At 47.6% G+C, this 12865-nt stretch overlaps 1 protein-coding gene across 4 annotated transcripts in view; it reads right to left on the reverse strand.

The window, feature by feature from the left end:
• Positions 1-6569, reverse strand: part of CAMSAP2 (calmodulin regulated spectrin associated protein family member 2) — a 150307-nt gene extending 143738 nt beyond the window's left edge. For all 4 annotated transcript variants that reach the window (XM_038744539.1, XM_038744538.1, XM_038744537.1 and 1 more), the window contains exon 1: positions 6431-6569. In XM_038744539.1, coding sequence (XP_038600467.1) covers positions 6431-6569 — 139 coding nt within the window. The remainder of the gene's footprint in view (positions 1-6430) is intronic.
• Between the last annotated feature and the right edge of the window lie 6296 nt (positions 6570-12865).

Raw genomic sequence — 12865 nt, forward strand, 5'->3', positions numbered from 1 at the left:
GTCTCATGCAGGTCCCTTAGAATAGTCTTTTTATTGATTCATAATCAACTCCAGGAGGTTACAAGGTGAGCAGCCCCATCAGCAGGGCTGGCGGCCGGGCACAGACTGTGCAGAAGCGGGAGCACAACATCACAGGGGATGAGGTTGGCAGGGCGGGTACCATTACTAATTTTAAAGCACCCATGCCAAGTTGGAAGTGGTACCCATGTTAATATGGTCCTGTGGGGGGGAGAAACGCATTGGCACTGCAGCAATGAGGGTGGGGTTTTTTAAGGTATTTGTTAAGCTCTTACTATGTGCCAGGCACTGCACTAAATGCTGGGGCAGCTAGGGACCGTCTCTTTATGTTGCTGATTTGTACTTCCCAAGCGCTTAGTGCAGTGCTCTGCACACAGTAAGTGCTCACTGAATGAATGAATGAATACAAGCTAATCAGTTTAGACCCAGTCCAAGGTTCCACATGGGCTCCCGGTCTTAATCCCCGTTTTGCAGATGAGATAACTGAGGCACAGAAAAATGAAGTGGCTTGCCCAAGGTCACAGAGCAGACAAGTAGCGGAGCTGGCATTAGAACCCGGGTCCGTCTGATTCCCAGGCCCGGCCTTTATCCACTAGGCCACGTCTTTTGTTGCTGGAGAAATGGGAGGGCCACTCCACGATGCCTTTAGGATGCAAGCCACCCACAGAGACTCAAGGCTCACCCCAATGATATGGGCGAGAAAAGATATCATCTTACTTCCCAAGCGCTTAGTACAATGCTCTGCACACAGTAAGCGCTCAATAAATATGATTGATTGAGTAGGTACTGTGGGAAAGATATTGCCTGGGTTGGGGGGGGGAGGCATTCACATGCTAGGATGCCTTCTCATAATCAGCAGCTTCATCCATATGAGCACAAACACACACACACAAATGCCCCCCACTCTAGACTATAGGCTCGGTCTGTTTATTGTTGAATTGTACTCTCCCAAGCACTTAGTACAGTGCTCTGCATACAGGAAGTGCTCAGTAAATATGACAATTGAATGAATAGGTCCTCAAAAGTGTCTTTTATTAAGGATGTTGCTGCAAACCAAAATCATTTGATATTAACCCATTTAGAACGAGATTTCCTACTTCACTTTCTCAACTAACAAATTACTAATTACTTAAGAACTGACTATTGAAGAATACTTGTCTATGATAATTACGGATGACATATTGTGATTTGGGGAATGCATTTTACTCCTGATTTTAGTAGGGCAGTTGAATCATGTGTTAAGTTTTTCCTTAACCACCTCCCCCTAATCCTTTTTACGAGTGCAATCTAGATAACAGTTGCTGCAGCTTTTTTTTTTTTTTTTTGAATAATGCTGCTTCAGGGATTTGGGGAAATGTCATCTGTGCTTTCCTTATATTACTGATAGTGAAAACCCTGGTTTGCCTGAACTAGTAAAATTTTGTATAATTGAGGGCAGAAGGAAATAGATTTGAGGAGGGACAATTTAGGGGAAGCAGCACGGCCTAGTAGAAAGTGCACAGGCCTGAGAGTAAGAGAATCTGGATCCTAGCCCCAGCTGCACCAGTTGCCTCAATCAATCAATTGTTATTAATGAAGTGTTCACAGTGTGCAGAGCACTGCACTGGGCATTTGGAAGAGTACATTGCCCACAGCCTCCCTCTGGCCTGGCATTCCCTCCCTGTTCATCTGTGACGGTCTACCACTCTCCCCACCTTCCAAACCATCCTAATAACTCCCATCTCCATCATCATTATCATCATCAATCGTATTTATTGAGCGCTTACTATGTGCAGAGCACTGTATTAAGCGCTTGGGAAGTACAAATTGGCAACATATAGAGACAGTCCCTACCCAACAGTGGGCTCACAGTCTAAAAGGGGGAGACAGAGAACAAAACCAAACATACTAACAAAATAAAATAAATAGAATAGATATGTACAAATAAAATAAATAAATAAATAAATAGAGTAATAAATATGTACAAACATATATACATATATACAGGTGCTGTGGGGAAGGGAAGGAGGTAAGATGGGGGGATGGAGAGGGGGACGAGGGGGAGAGGAAGGAAGGGGCTCAGTCTGGGAAGGCCTCCTGGAGGAGGTGAGCTCTCAGTAGGGCCTTGAAGGGAGGAAGAGAGCTAGCTTGGCGGATGGGCAGAGGGAGGGCATTCCTTCCCCAAATAAGCCTTCACTGCCCCTATTCGCTCTTCCCCCTACATCACCTACGCACTTGGATCAGTACCCTGCAGGTGCTTATCAAATTTAAAAATAAAACAAAAAAAAACCTCACCAGAATGGGACTGCCTACATTTTAAAGGCCTTTACAGTTTGGAGCTTGCTAATGTTAGCTGTAAACTACAGCCAGCAGGACAAGCACTTGGGTTGTTTATATGGTAGAGGTGGTTTATATAGAGCCATTCACACTCTCACACAGGCCTCCTGTGACAGGTAGTGCAAATAATAGTCCACCTCTGTATCAAACAAAAACTCCTATTGGCTTTAAAGCTCTCCATCACCTTGTCCCCTCCTTCTTCACCTCCCTTCTCTCCTTCTCCATCCTCAGCCCCCACACTCCGCTCCTCTGGTGCCCACCTCCTCACTGGGCCTCCATCTCCCCTGCCTCGCCGCTGACCCGCGGCCGACATCCTACTTCTGGCCTGGAACGCCCTTCCTTCCTCCTCAAATCTGCCAGACAATCACTCTTCCCCCTTTTCCAAGCCCTACTGAGAGCTCACCTCCTCCAAGAGGCCTTCGTATATGTATAGATAACCATAATTCTATTCATTTATATTGTTGCCTGCTTACTTGTATTGATGTGTGTCTCCACTCCCCTCTAGACTGTAAGCCCGTTGTGGGCAGGGATTGTCTCTCTTTATTGCAGCACTGTGCTTTCCAAGCGCTTAGTACATTTTTCTGCAAACAGCACTCAAGCTTTTAGTACAGTGCTCTGCACACAGTAAGCACTCAAGCTTTTAATACAGTGCTCTGGACACAGTAAGCCCTCAATAAATAATAATAATAATGGTATTTGTTAAGCGCTTACTATGTGTACATATTTATTACTGTATTTATTTATTTTACTTGTACATATCTATTCTATTTATTTTATTTTGTTAGTATGCTTGGTTTTGTTCTCCGTCTCCCCCTTTTAGACTGTGAGCCCACTGTTGGGTAGGGACTGTCTCTATATGTTGCCAATTTGTACTTCCCAAGCGCTTAGTACAGTGCTCTGCACATAGTAAGCGCTCAATAAATATGATTGATGATGATGATGATGTAAAGCACTGTTCTAGGCGCTGGGGAGGTTACAAGGCAATCAGGTTGTCCCACGGGGGGCTCGCAGTTTTAATCCCCATTTTACAGATGAGGGAACTGAGGCATGGAGAAGTTAAGTGACTCGCCCAAAGTCACACAGCTGACAGTTGGCGGAGTGGGATTTGAACCCATAACCTCTGACTCCAAAGCCCGTGCTCTTTACACTGAGCCATGCTGCTTCTAAGATTGAATGAATGAATGAAAAACTATGATTGCTGAATGAATGAACATAAGAAGACAGCTGGCAGGGCGTGCAGCTGTGGGCATGGAACAGGATAACACCGTGAGAGCTTTTCAGAAACGAACATTTCTGAACCCTCACCCATTTTTCACTAATGAGGCACTACCTGAGGAGGGGTGGCAATAGGAAAATGCACTTGGGCAATTATTCAAGAGATCATTTTCTTAAAGAGTAATTAATAGAAGAAACTTAAAAATACACTAGCCCCATTGCTGATTGATATTTTTCTTGTCTTCATATTCCTTTTCCCACTGCTTTTTTTTGCAAGAAAGCAGAAAGGCAGCCCCCCCACCGACCAAATAAAGGCAGCCTGAGAGTCACTGAGCTCAATAATGGCTATATTCAATAGTGTTGGGTTCAAAACGCAACTGTTGCAGAATGGTAGCACGTGAATCCCTTCCTGTCACCGTACAACTGATTAGGAGTACAATGGTAAACGCTGAAAGCCCCAGAACTCAGTCAAAAACATCCCCGAGCAACTGGAAGATCCTTCCACCAGCGTGTAATTTGCTGAAATTTACAAAGCCCCGTAAGATCCTTCCACCAGCGTGTAATTTATTGACATTTAAGGAGCCCAGTAAGCCTCCTCTCGACATTTTTCCAGAAAACGAGTCTGTGTTAACAAGGTTACGAAGGAGACGTTTCTTAAAAAATGCACATTTTGGAGGAAAGGAAGCCACACCCTTCAGAGTCATCGAAATAAATCTGATTTTATAAAGGCTGCAAAGGAAAATGGAAAAAATGACTTCATCAATAAGGGCGAACCGCATTCCCCGGGCAGCGACTGTGTGTAGCGCGCTGTTTTCGGGACCAAGGAACGGGGGCCCCAAGCCGAGGGCAGGCCGTCCAGAATCAATCAATCAATCAATTGTATTTATTGAGCGCTTCCTGTGTGCGGAGCACTGGACTGAGCGCTGGGGAAGTACACGTTGGCAACCCATAGAGATGGTCCCTACCCAACAGTGGGCTCCATTTCAACGAAGACACCTGGTTTTCGCAAGATGTCAGGAGCGACTGCAGGCCCTGCAGAGTCCGCCCTCATTGTTTCCTCCTCTGAGCGGCTGCCGCCATCACCCAGGGCAGCACCAACGGCGTGGACCACCCATCCTCCTGAAAGACCTACGAAAATGACGGCCTAAAATAGCCTTTCATCACCATCGTGGTGGACAGGAACGAGTTTTCAACAGACACACGTCCGCCCGCACCCTAGCGAGGACAATGTCACCGACGGAATCTCCGCCAAAATAGGGTCCAATGAAAGGAAAACGACTCCGGCCACCCAATAAACAACAGATTTAGCCATGGCCCCAGCCCTGCGGGAGGAAAAAACACGGGCATCATTCCCCCAACCCGAAGCACCATCTGCATCCAGGCTATCACCTTACTCCTCCTCCTTCCCACCATCCCCAGCCAAGGGATTTTTCAATCAATCAATCAATCAATCAATCAATCGGGCACGTCTCCTCCAGGACGCCTTCCCCGACTGACCCCTCCTCTCCTCTCATATTTGCTCCTTCATTCATCCTCCCCCACGGCGCCTATGTACATTTCTGTACGTATCTGTAATGTATTTATTTATCTATTTACTGATTCCTACTACTGACTGCCTCCCCCTGTAGACTGTGAGCTCGTTGTGGGCAGGGAATGTGTTTCATGCTATAGCGTACTCTTCCAAGGGCTTCGTACAGTGCTTTGCACACAGTAAGCGCTCAGAAATACAATTAATAGTAATAATATAATGTGGTATGCACTGAGCTTCAGTGCTGGGCACTGTACTGAGCGCTTGGGAGAGTACGAGAACCACGGAACGAGCGAATAGCGTTCCCTGCCCAGAAGGAGTTCACGGTGTAGAGGGAGAGAGGGGCATTCATGTAAATAAAAGCTGGTCATCGCACTATACAATTTAAAAAATGTCAGGTTTTTTCCCGAGGGGCAGCCGGGCGGAAGGCCAAGGCGGCCAAGGCAGGCAGGCAGGCAGGCAGGCCCAGGGGATCGCACTCGGGGAAGGACGCAAGGAAGGAAGGGGAGGAGGGAGAAGGCAAGGAAGGAGGGAGAAGGAAAGGAAGGAGAGGAGGAAGGAGGAAATTAAGGAAGGAGAGAAGGAAGGGAGGAAGGAGGGAGAGGAGGAAGGAAGGAGGGAAGGGAGAGAAGGAAGAAGAGAAGGAAGGGAGGAAGGAGGGAGAGAAAGGAAGGGAGGAAGGAAGGAGGGAGAGAAGGAAGGAGGGCGAGAAAGGAAGGGAGGAAGGAAGGAGGGCGAGAAGAAAGGAGAGAAGGAAGGAAGGAGAGAAGGGAGGAAGGAAGGAAGGAGAGAGGGGGGAGAGAAGGATGGAGGGAAAGAGAGGAGAAAGGGAGGAAGGAGGGAAGGGAGGAAGGAGGGAGGGGAGGAAGGAGGGAAAGAGAGAAGGAAGGGAGGATGGAGGGAGAGAGAGAAGGAAGGGAAGAAGGAAGGAGGGCGAGAAGGAAGGAGAGAAGGAAGGAGGGCGAGAAGGAAGGAGAGAAGGAAGGAAGGAGAGGAGAGAGAGAAGGAGAGAAAGAGAAGTAAGGGAGGAAGGAGGGAAGGGAGGAAGGAGGAAAGGGAGGAAGGAGAGAAGGAAGGAAGGAGAGGAGGGAGGGAAGGAAGAAGGGAAAGAGAAGGAAGGAAGGAAGAAAGGAAGGAGGGAGAGGAGGGAGAGGAGGAGAGAAAGAGAAGAAAGGGAGGAAGGAGGGAAGGGAGGAAGGAGAGAAGGAAGGAGAGGAGGGAGGGAAGGAAGAAGGGAAAGAGAGAAGGAAGGGAGGGAGGGAGGGAGGAAGGAGAGGAGAAAGGAGAGAAGGAAGGAAGGAAGGAAGGGAGGAAGGCAGGATTCCCCCCCCCCGCCCCCCCGCCCCCCCGTACCTGTCCCGAAAGCTTTGGCCACTAGCCAGGCCAGACTGGAGGCGACCTTCGCCCTGGCGAAGTCATAGTGGTCGAACGGCTTGATGGCGGGCACGATGAAAGTCCTTCGGGGCTGGCCGGGACGGGCAGGCTCCCCCATCTTTCCGGAGGGGGGCGGGGGGAGGAGGCGGGGGGGTCCCGCCTTCACCGGGCCATGGCCCTCCTCTCCTCTCCTCTCCTCTCCTCTCCTCTCCGCTCCGCTCCTCTCCTCTGTCCGGCCCCAAGAGCCCGGGGGGGGAGGGGGAGGGAGGAGGGAGGGAGGCCTTTTGTCTCCCGCCTCCGTCACATCGCGGCCGGGGCTCGGGGCCGGGATCGGGGACAGGCACCCTCCTCCTCCTCCTCCTCCTCCTCCTCCTCTTCCTCGTCGCCTTTCCCTTTCCCTCCTCCCTCCGTCCTCCGTCCTCCCTGTCCGCCCTCCCTGTCCGTCCGCCCGCTGCGGCGGTGCCGGCTGCCGCACTGGCCGGAGCGGCCGCCGCCGGGGCGCATGCGCCGGACGGGCTCCCTGCCGTTCTCGCCCCCGGCCGCCCCCCCCCCCCCGCCGGCGCCGCCGCCGGTCTCCCATGGCAACCGGCCGTTCCCGCCGGCCGCCCCCCTCCCCCCGCCGCCCGCGCCCATCGTGGGGAGGAGGCGGAGGACCATTCATTCATTCATTCAGTCAGTCGTATTTCTTGAGCGCTTACTGTGTGCAGAGCACTGTGCTAAGCGCTTGGGAAGGACAAGTGGGCAACATCTAGAGACAGTCCCTACCCAACAGCGGGCTCACGGTCTAGAAGGGGGAGACGGACAACAAAATAAAACGTATTCTCAAAATAAAATAAATAGAATTCATTCATTCCATCGTATTTATTGAGCGCTTACTGTGTGCGGAGCACTGGACTAAGCGCTCGGGAAGTCCAAGTTGGCAACATCTAGAGACGGTCCCCACCCAACTGAGGGTTCACAGGCTAGAAGGGGGAGACGGACAACAAAATAAAACGTATTAACCAAATAAAATAAATAGAATTCATTGATTCCATCGTATTTATTGAGCGCTTACTATGTTCAGAGCACTGGGCTAAGCGCTCGGGAAGTCCAGGTTGGCAACATCTAGAGACGGGCCCTACCCAACAGCGGGCTCACAGGCTAGAAGGGGGAGACCCACAACAAAATAAAACGTATTAACCAAATAAATAGAATTCATTGATTCCATCGTATTTCTTGAGCGCTTACTATGTTCAGAGCACTGGGCTAAGCGGTCGGGAAGTCCAAGTTGGAAACATCTAGAGACGGTCCCTACCCAACAGCAGGCTCACAGCCTAGAAAGGGAAGACGGACGACAAAATAAAACATATTAACCAAATAAAATAAATAGAATTCATTCATTCCATCGTATTTATTGAGCGCTTACTGTGTGCGGAGTACTGGACTAAGCGCTTGGGAAGTCCAAGTTGGCAACATCTAGAGGCGGTCCCTACCCAACAGCGGGCTCACAGGCTACAAAGGGGAGACGGAGAACAAAACCAAACATATTAACAAAATAAAATAAATAGAATTCATTCATTCCATCGTATTTATTGAGCACTTACTGTGTGCAGAGCACTGGGCTAAGCGCTTGGGAAGGACAAGTTGGCAACATCTAGAGGCGGTCCCTACCCAACAGCGGGCTCACAGGCTAGAAGCGCTTAGCGCATTGCTCTGCACCCAGTCATTCATTCGTCTTTATTGAGCACTTATTGTATGCAGAGCACTGGGCTAAGCACTTGGGAAGGACAAGTTGGCAACATCTAGAGACCGTCTCTACCCAACACTCATTCATTCATCCAATCGTATTTATTGAGCACTTACTGTGTGCAGAGCACTGGACTAACCGCTTGGGAAGTCCAAGTTGGCAACATCTAGAGACAGTCCCTTTTCATTCATTCATTCAATCGTATTTATTGAGCGCTTACTGTGTGCAGAGCACTGGACTAAGCGCTTGGGAAGGACAAGTTGGCAACATCTAGAGACAGTCCCTACCCAACAGTGGGCTCACAGTCTTGAGTGCTTACTGCGTGCGAAGCACTGTGCTAAGCGCTTGGGAAGGACAAGTGGGCAACATGTAGAGACGGTCCCTATCCAACAGCGGGCTCACAGTCTGAAAAGGGGAGACAGACAACAAAATAAAACGTATTAACCAAATAAAATAAATAGAATTCATTCATTCCATCGTATTTATTGAGCGCTTACTGTGTGCAGAGCACTGTACTAAGCGCTTGGGAAGTCCAAGTTGGCAACATCTAGAGACGGTCCCTACCCAACAGCGGGCTCACAGTCTAGAAGGGGGAGACAGACAACAAAACAAAACGTATTAACCAAATAAAATAAATAGAATTCATTGATTCCATCGTATTTATTGAGCGCTTACTGTGTGCGGAGCACTGGGCTAAGCGCTTGGGAAGTCCAAGTTGGCAACATCTAGAGGCGGTCCCTACCCAACAGCGGGCTCACAGGCTAGAAGCGCTTAGCGCATTGCTCTGCACCCAGTCATTCATTCGTCTTTATTGAGCACTTATTGTATGCAGAGCACTGGGCTAAGCACTTGGGAAGGACAAGTTGGCAACATCTAGAGACCGTCTCTACCCAACACTCATTCATTCATCCAATCGTATTTATTGAGCACTTACTGTGTGCAGAGCACTGGACTAAGCGCTTGGGAAGTCCAAGTTGGCAACATCTAGAGACAGTCCCTATTCATTCATTCATTCATTCAATCGTATTTATTGAGCGCTTACTTTGTGCAGAGCACTGGACTAAGTGCTTGGGAAGTACAAGTGGGCAACATCTTGAGATGGTCCCTACCCAACATTCACTCACTCATCCAATCATATTTATTGCGCGCTTACTGTGTGTAGAGCACTGGACTAAGCGCTTGGGAAGTCCAAGTTGGCAACATCTTGAGACGGTTCCTACCCAACATTCACTCACTCATCCAATCATATTTATTGAGCGCTTACTGTGTGCAGAGCACTGGACTAAGCGCTTGGGAAGTCCAAGTTGGCAACATCTAGAGACAGTCCCTACCCAACACTCATTCACTCATTCAATCATATTTATTGAGCGCTTACCGTGTGCAGAGCACTGGGCTAAGCGCTTGGGAAGTACAAGTTGGCAACATCTAGAGACGGCCCCTAGGCAACATTCATTCATTCATTCATTCATTCATCCAATCGTATTTATTGAGCGCTTACCGTGTGCCGAGCACTGGGCTAAGCGCTTGGGAAGTCCAAGTTGGCAACATCTAGAGACAGTCCCTACCCAACACTCATTCACTCATTCAATCGTATTTATTGAGCGCTTACTTTGTGCAGAGCACTGGACTAAGCGCTTGGGAAGTACAAGTTGGCAACATCTTGAGACGGTCCCTACCCAACATTCACTCACTCATCCAATCATATTTATTGCGCGCTTACTGTGTGTAGAGCACTGGACTAAGCGCTTGGGAAGTCCAAGTTGGCAACATCTAGAGACGGTTCCTACCCAACATTCACTCACTCATCCAATCATATTTATTGAGCGCTTACTGTGTGCAGAGCACTGGACTAAGCGCTTGGGAAGTCCAAGTTGGCAACATCTAGAGACAGTCCCTACCCAACACTCATTCATTCATTCAATCATATTTATTGAGCGCTTACCGTGTGCAGAGCACTGGGCTAAGCGCTTGGGAAGTACAAGTTGGCAACATCTAGAGACGGCCCCTAGGCAACATTCATTCATTCATTCATTCATTCATCCAATCGTATTTATTGAGCGCTTACCGTGTGCAGAGCACTGGGCTAAGCGCTTGGGAAGTCCAAGTTGGCAACATCTAGAGACGGCCCCTACCCAACACTCATTCAATCGTATTTATTGAACGCTTACTGTGTGCAGAGCACTGGACTAAGCGCTTGGGAAGTACAAGTTGGCAACATCTAGAGACGGCCCCTAGGCAACATTCACTCACTCATCCAATCATATTTATTGAGCGCTTCCTGTGTGCAGAGCACTGCACTAAGCGCTTGGGAAGTACAAGTTGGCAACATCTAGAGACGGCCCCTATGCAACATTCATTCATTCGTCCAATCATATTTACTGAGCGCTTACTGTGTGCAGAGCACTGGGCTAAGCGCTTGGGAAGTCCAAGTTGGCAACATCTAGAGACGGTCCCTACCCAACAGTGGGCTCACAGGCTAGAAGGGGGAGACAGACAACAAAACAAAACATATTAACAAAATAAAATAAATAGAATATGTACAAATAAAATAGAGTAATAAATACATACAAACATCTATACATAGATACAGGTGCAGTGGGGAGGGGAAGGAGGTAAGGCGGGGGGGATGGAGGGGAGAGGAAGGAGCGGGATCAGTCTCAGCCCTTCGCTCATACTTATTGATAATAATAATAATTGTGGGATTTGTTAATTTGTTTTGTTAAAATAATTTAATTTTGTTTGTTAATAATAATTTGTTGTTCGTTCATTTGTTAATAATTTGTTAATAATCATAATAATAATAATAATGGCATTTGGTAAGCGCTTACTATTCCCTTCAAAGCCCTACTGAGAGCTCACCTCCTCCAGGAGGCCTTCCCAGACTGAGCCCCCTCCTTCCTCTCCACCTCCTCCCCATCCCCATCCCCCCCACCTTACCTCCTTTCATTCAATCATATTTATTGAGCGCTTACTGCGTGCGGAGCACTGTACTAAGCGCTTGGGAAGTACAAGTTGGCAACAGATAGAGACGGTCCCTACCCAACAGCGGGCTCACAGTCTAGAAGGGGGAGACAGACAACAAAACATATTAACAAAATAAAATAAATAGAATAAATATGTACAAATAAAATAAATGTCATAAATATGTACAAACATTTATACATATATACAGCTGCTGTGGGGAGGGGAAGGAGGTAAGGCCTCAGTTACTTCCTCTTTAAAATGGGGATCAAGACTGTGAGCCCCCCGTGGGACAACCTGATCACCTTGTAAATTCCCCAGCACTTAGAACAGAGTTTTGCACATAGTAAGCACTTAATAAATGACATTATTATTATTAAGTATTATTATTATTATTATAAGGTGGGGGGATGGAGAGAGGGAGGAGGGGAGAGAAAGGAGGGGGCTCAGTCTCAGCCTTTCGCTCCTACTTATAACTAATAATAATATTCATTTAATTGTATTTATTGTGCAGAGCACTGTACTAAGTGGTGGGAAGAGTATAGTAGACACGTTCTCTTCCCCACAAGGAGCTTATGTTCTAGAGGGAGATAAAGGGAGAAATGGAACATCCCAACTAACTTGATCAATCAATCAATCAATCGTATTTATTGAGCGCTTACTGTGTGCAGAGCACTGTACTAAGCGCTTGGGAAGTACAAGTACTTGATGATGAAGATGCTATTTGTTAAGCGCTTACTATGTGCCAGGCACTGTTGCAAGTGCCGGGGTAGATACAAGGTGATCAGGTTGTCCCATGTGGGGCTCACAGTCTTCATCCCCATTTTACAGATGATGTAACTGAGGCCGAGAGAAGTGAAGTGACTTGCCCAAAGTCACCCAGCTGACAAGCGGTGGAGCCAGGATTAGAACCCACGACCTCTGACTCTCAAGCCTGGGCTCTTTCCACTGAGCCATGAGCCCACTGTTGGGTAGGGACTGTCTCTATATGTTGCCAACTTGTACTTCCCAAGAGCTTAGTACAGTCTCTGCACACAGTAAGCGCTCAATAAATACAATTGATTGATTGATTGATTGATCGATCCAGTAGGCCCCTCTTACCCCTTAGCCTCAGGGCATCACACAGGGCTGCCGAACTGGACAGCAATTTTCAAATTATGATTTTACCTTGAGAGTAAACTTGACAGCTTGTACTTCCGAAGTGCTTAGTACAGTGCTCTGCACACAGTAAGCACTCAATAAATACGATTGATTGATTGAGTATGTCCGTTAGTTGTATTTATTCATTCATTCATTCATTCATTCAGTCGTATTGATTGAGCGCTTACTGTGTGCAGAGCACTGGACTAAGCGCTTGGGAAGTCCAAGTTGGCAACATCTAAAGACGGTCCCTATCCAACAGCAGGCTCACAGTCTAGAAGGGGGAGACAGACAACAAAACAAAACATATTAACAAGATAAAATAAATAGAATAAATATGTACAAATAAAATAAATAAATAGAGTAATAAATACATACATATCAATCAATCAATCGTATTTATTGAGCACTTACTGTGTGCAGAGCACTGTACTAAGCGCTTGGGAAGTACAAGTTGGCAACATATAGAGACAGTCCCTACCCAACAGTGGGCTCACAGTCTAGAAGGGGGAGACAGGGAACAAAACAAGACATATTAACAAAATAAAATAAATAGAATAAATATGTACAAATAAAATAAATAAATA

This window comes from Tachyglossus aculeatus, chromosome 4 (genome assembly GCF_015852505.1).
Source record: "Tachyglossus aculeatus isolate mTacAcu1 chromosome 4, mTacAcu1.pri, whole genome shotgun sequence".
Lineage (NCBI taxonomy): Eukaryota > Metazoa > Chordata > Mammalia > Monotremata > Tachyglossidae > Tachyglossus > Tachyglossus aculeatus.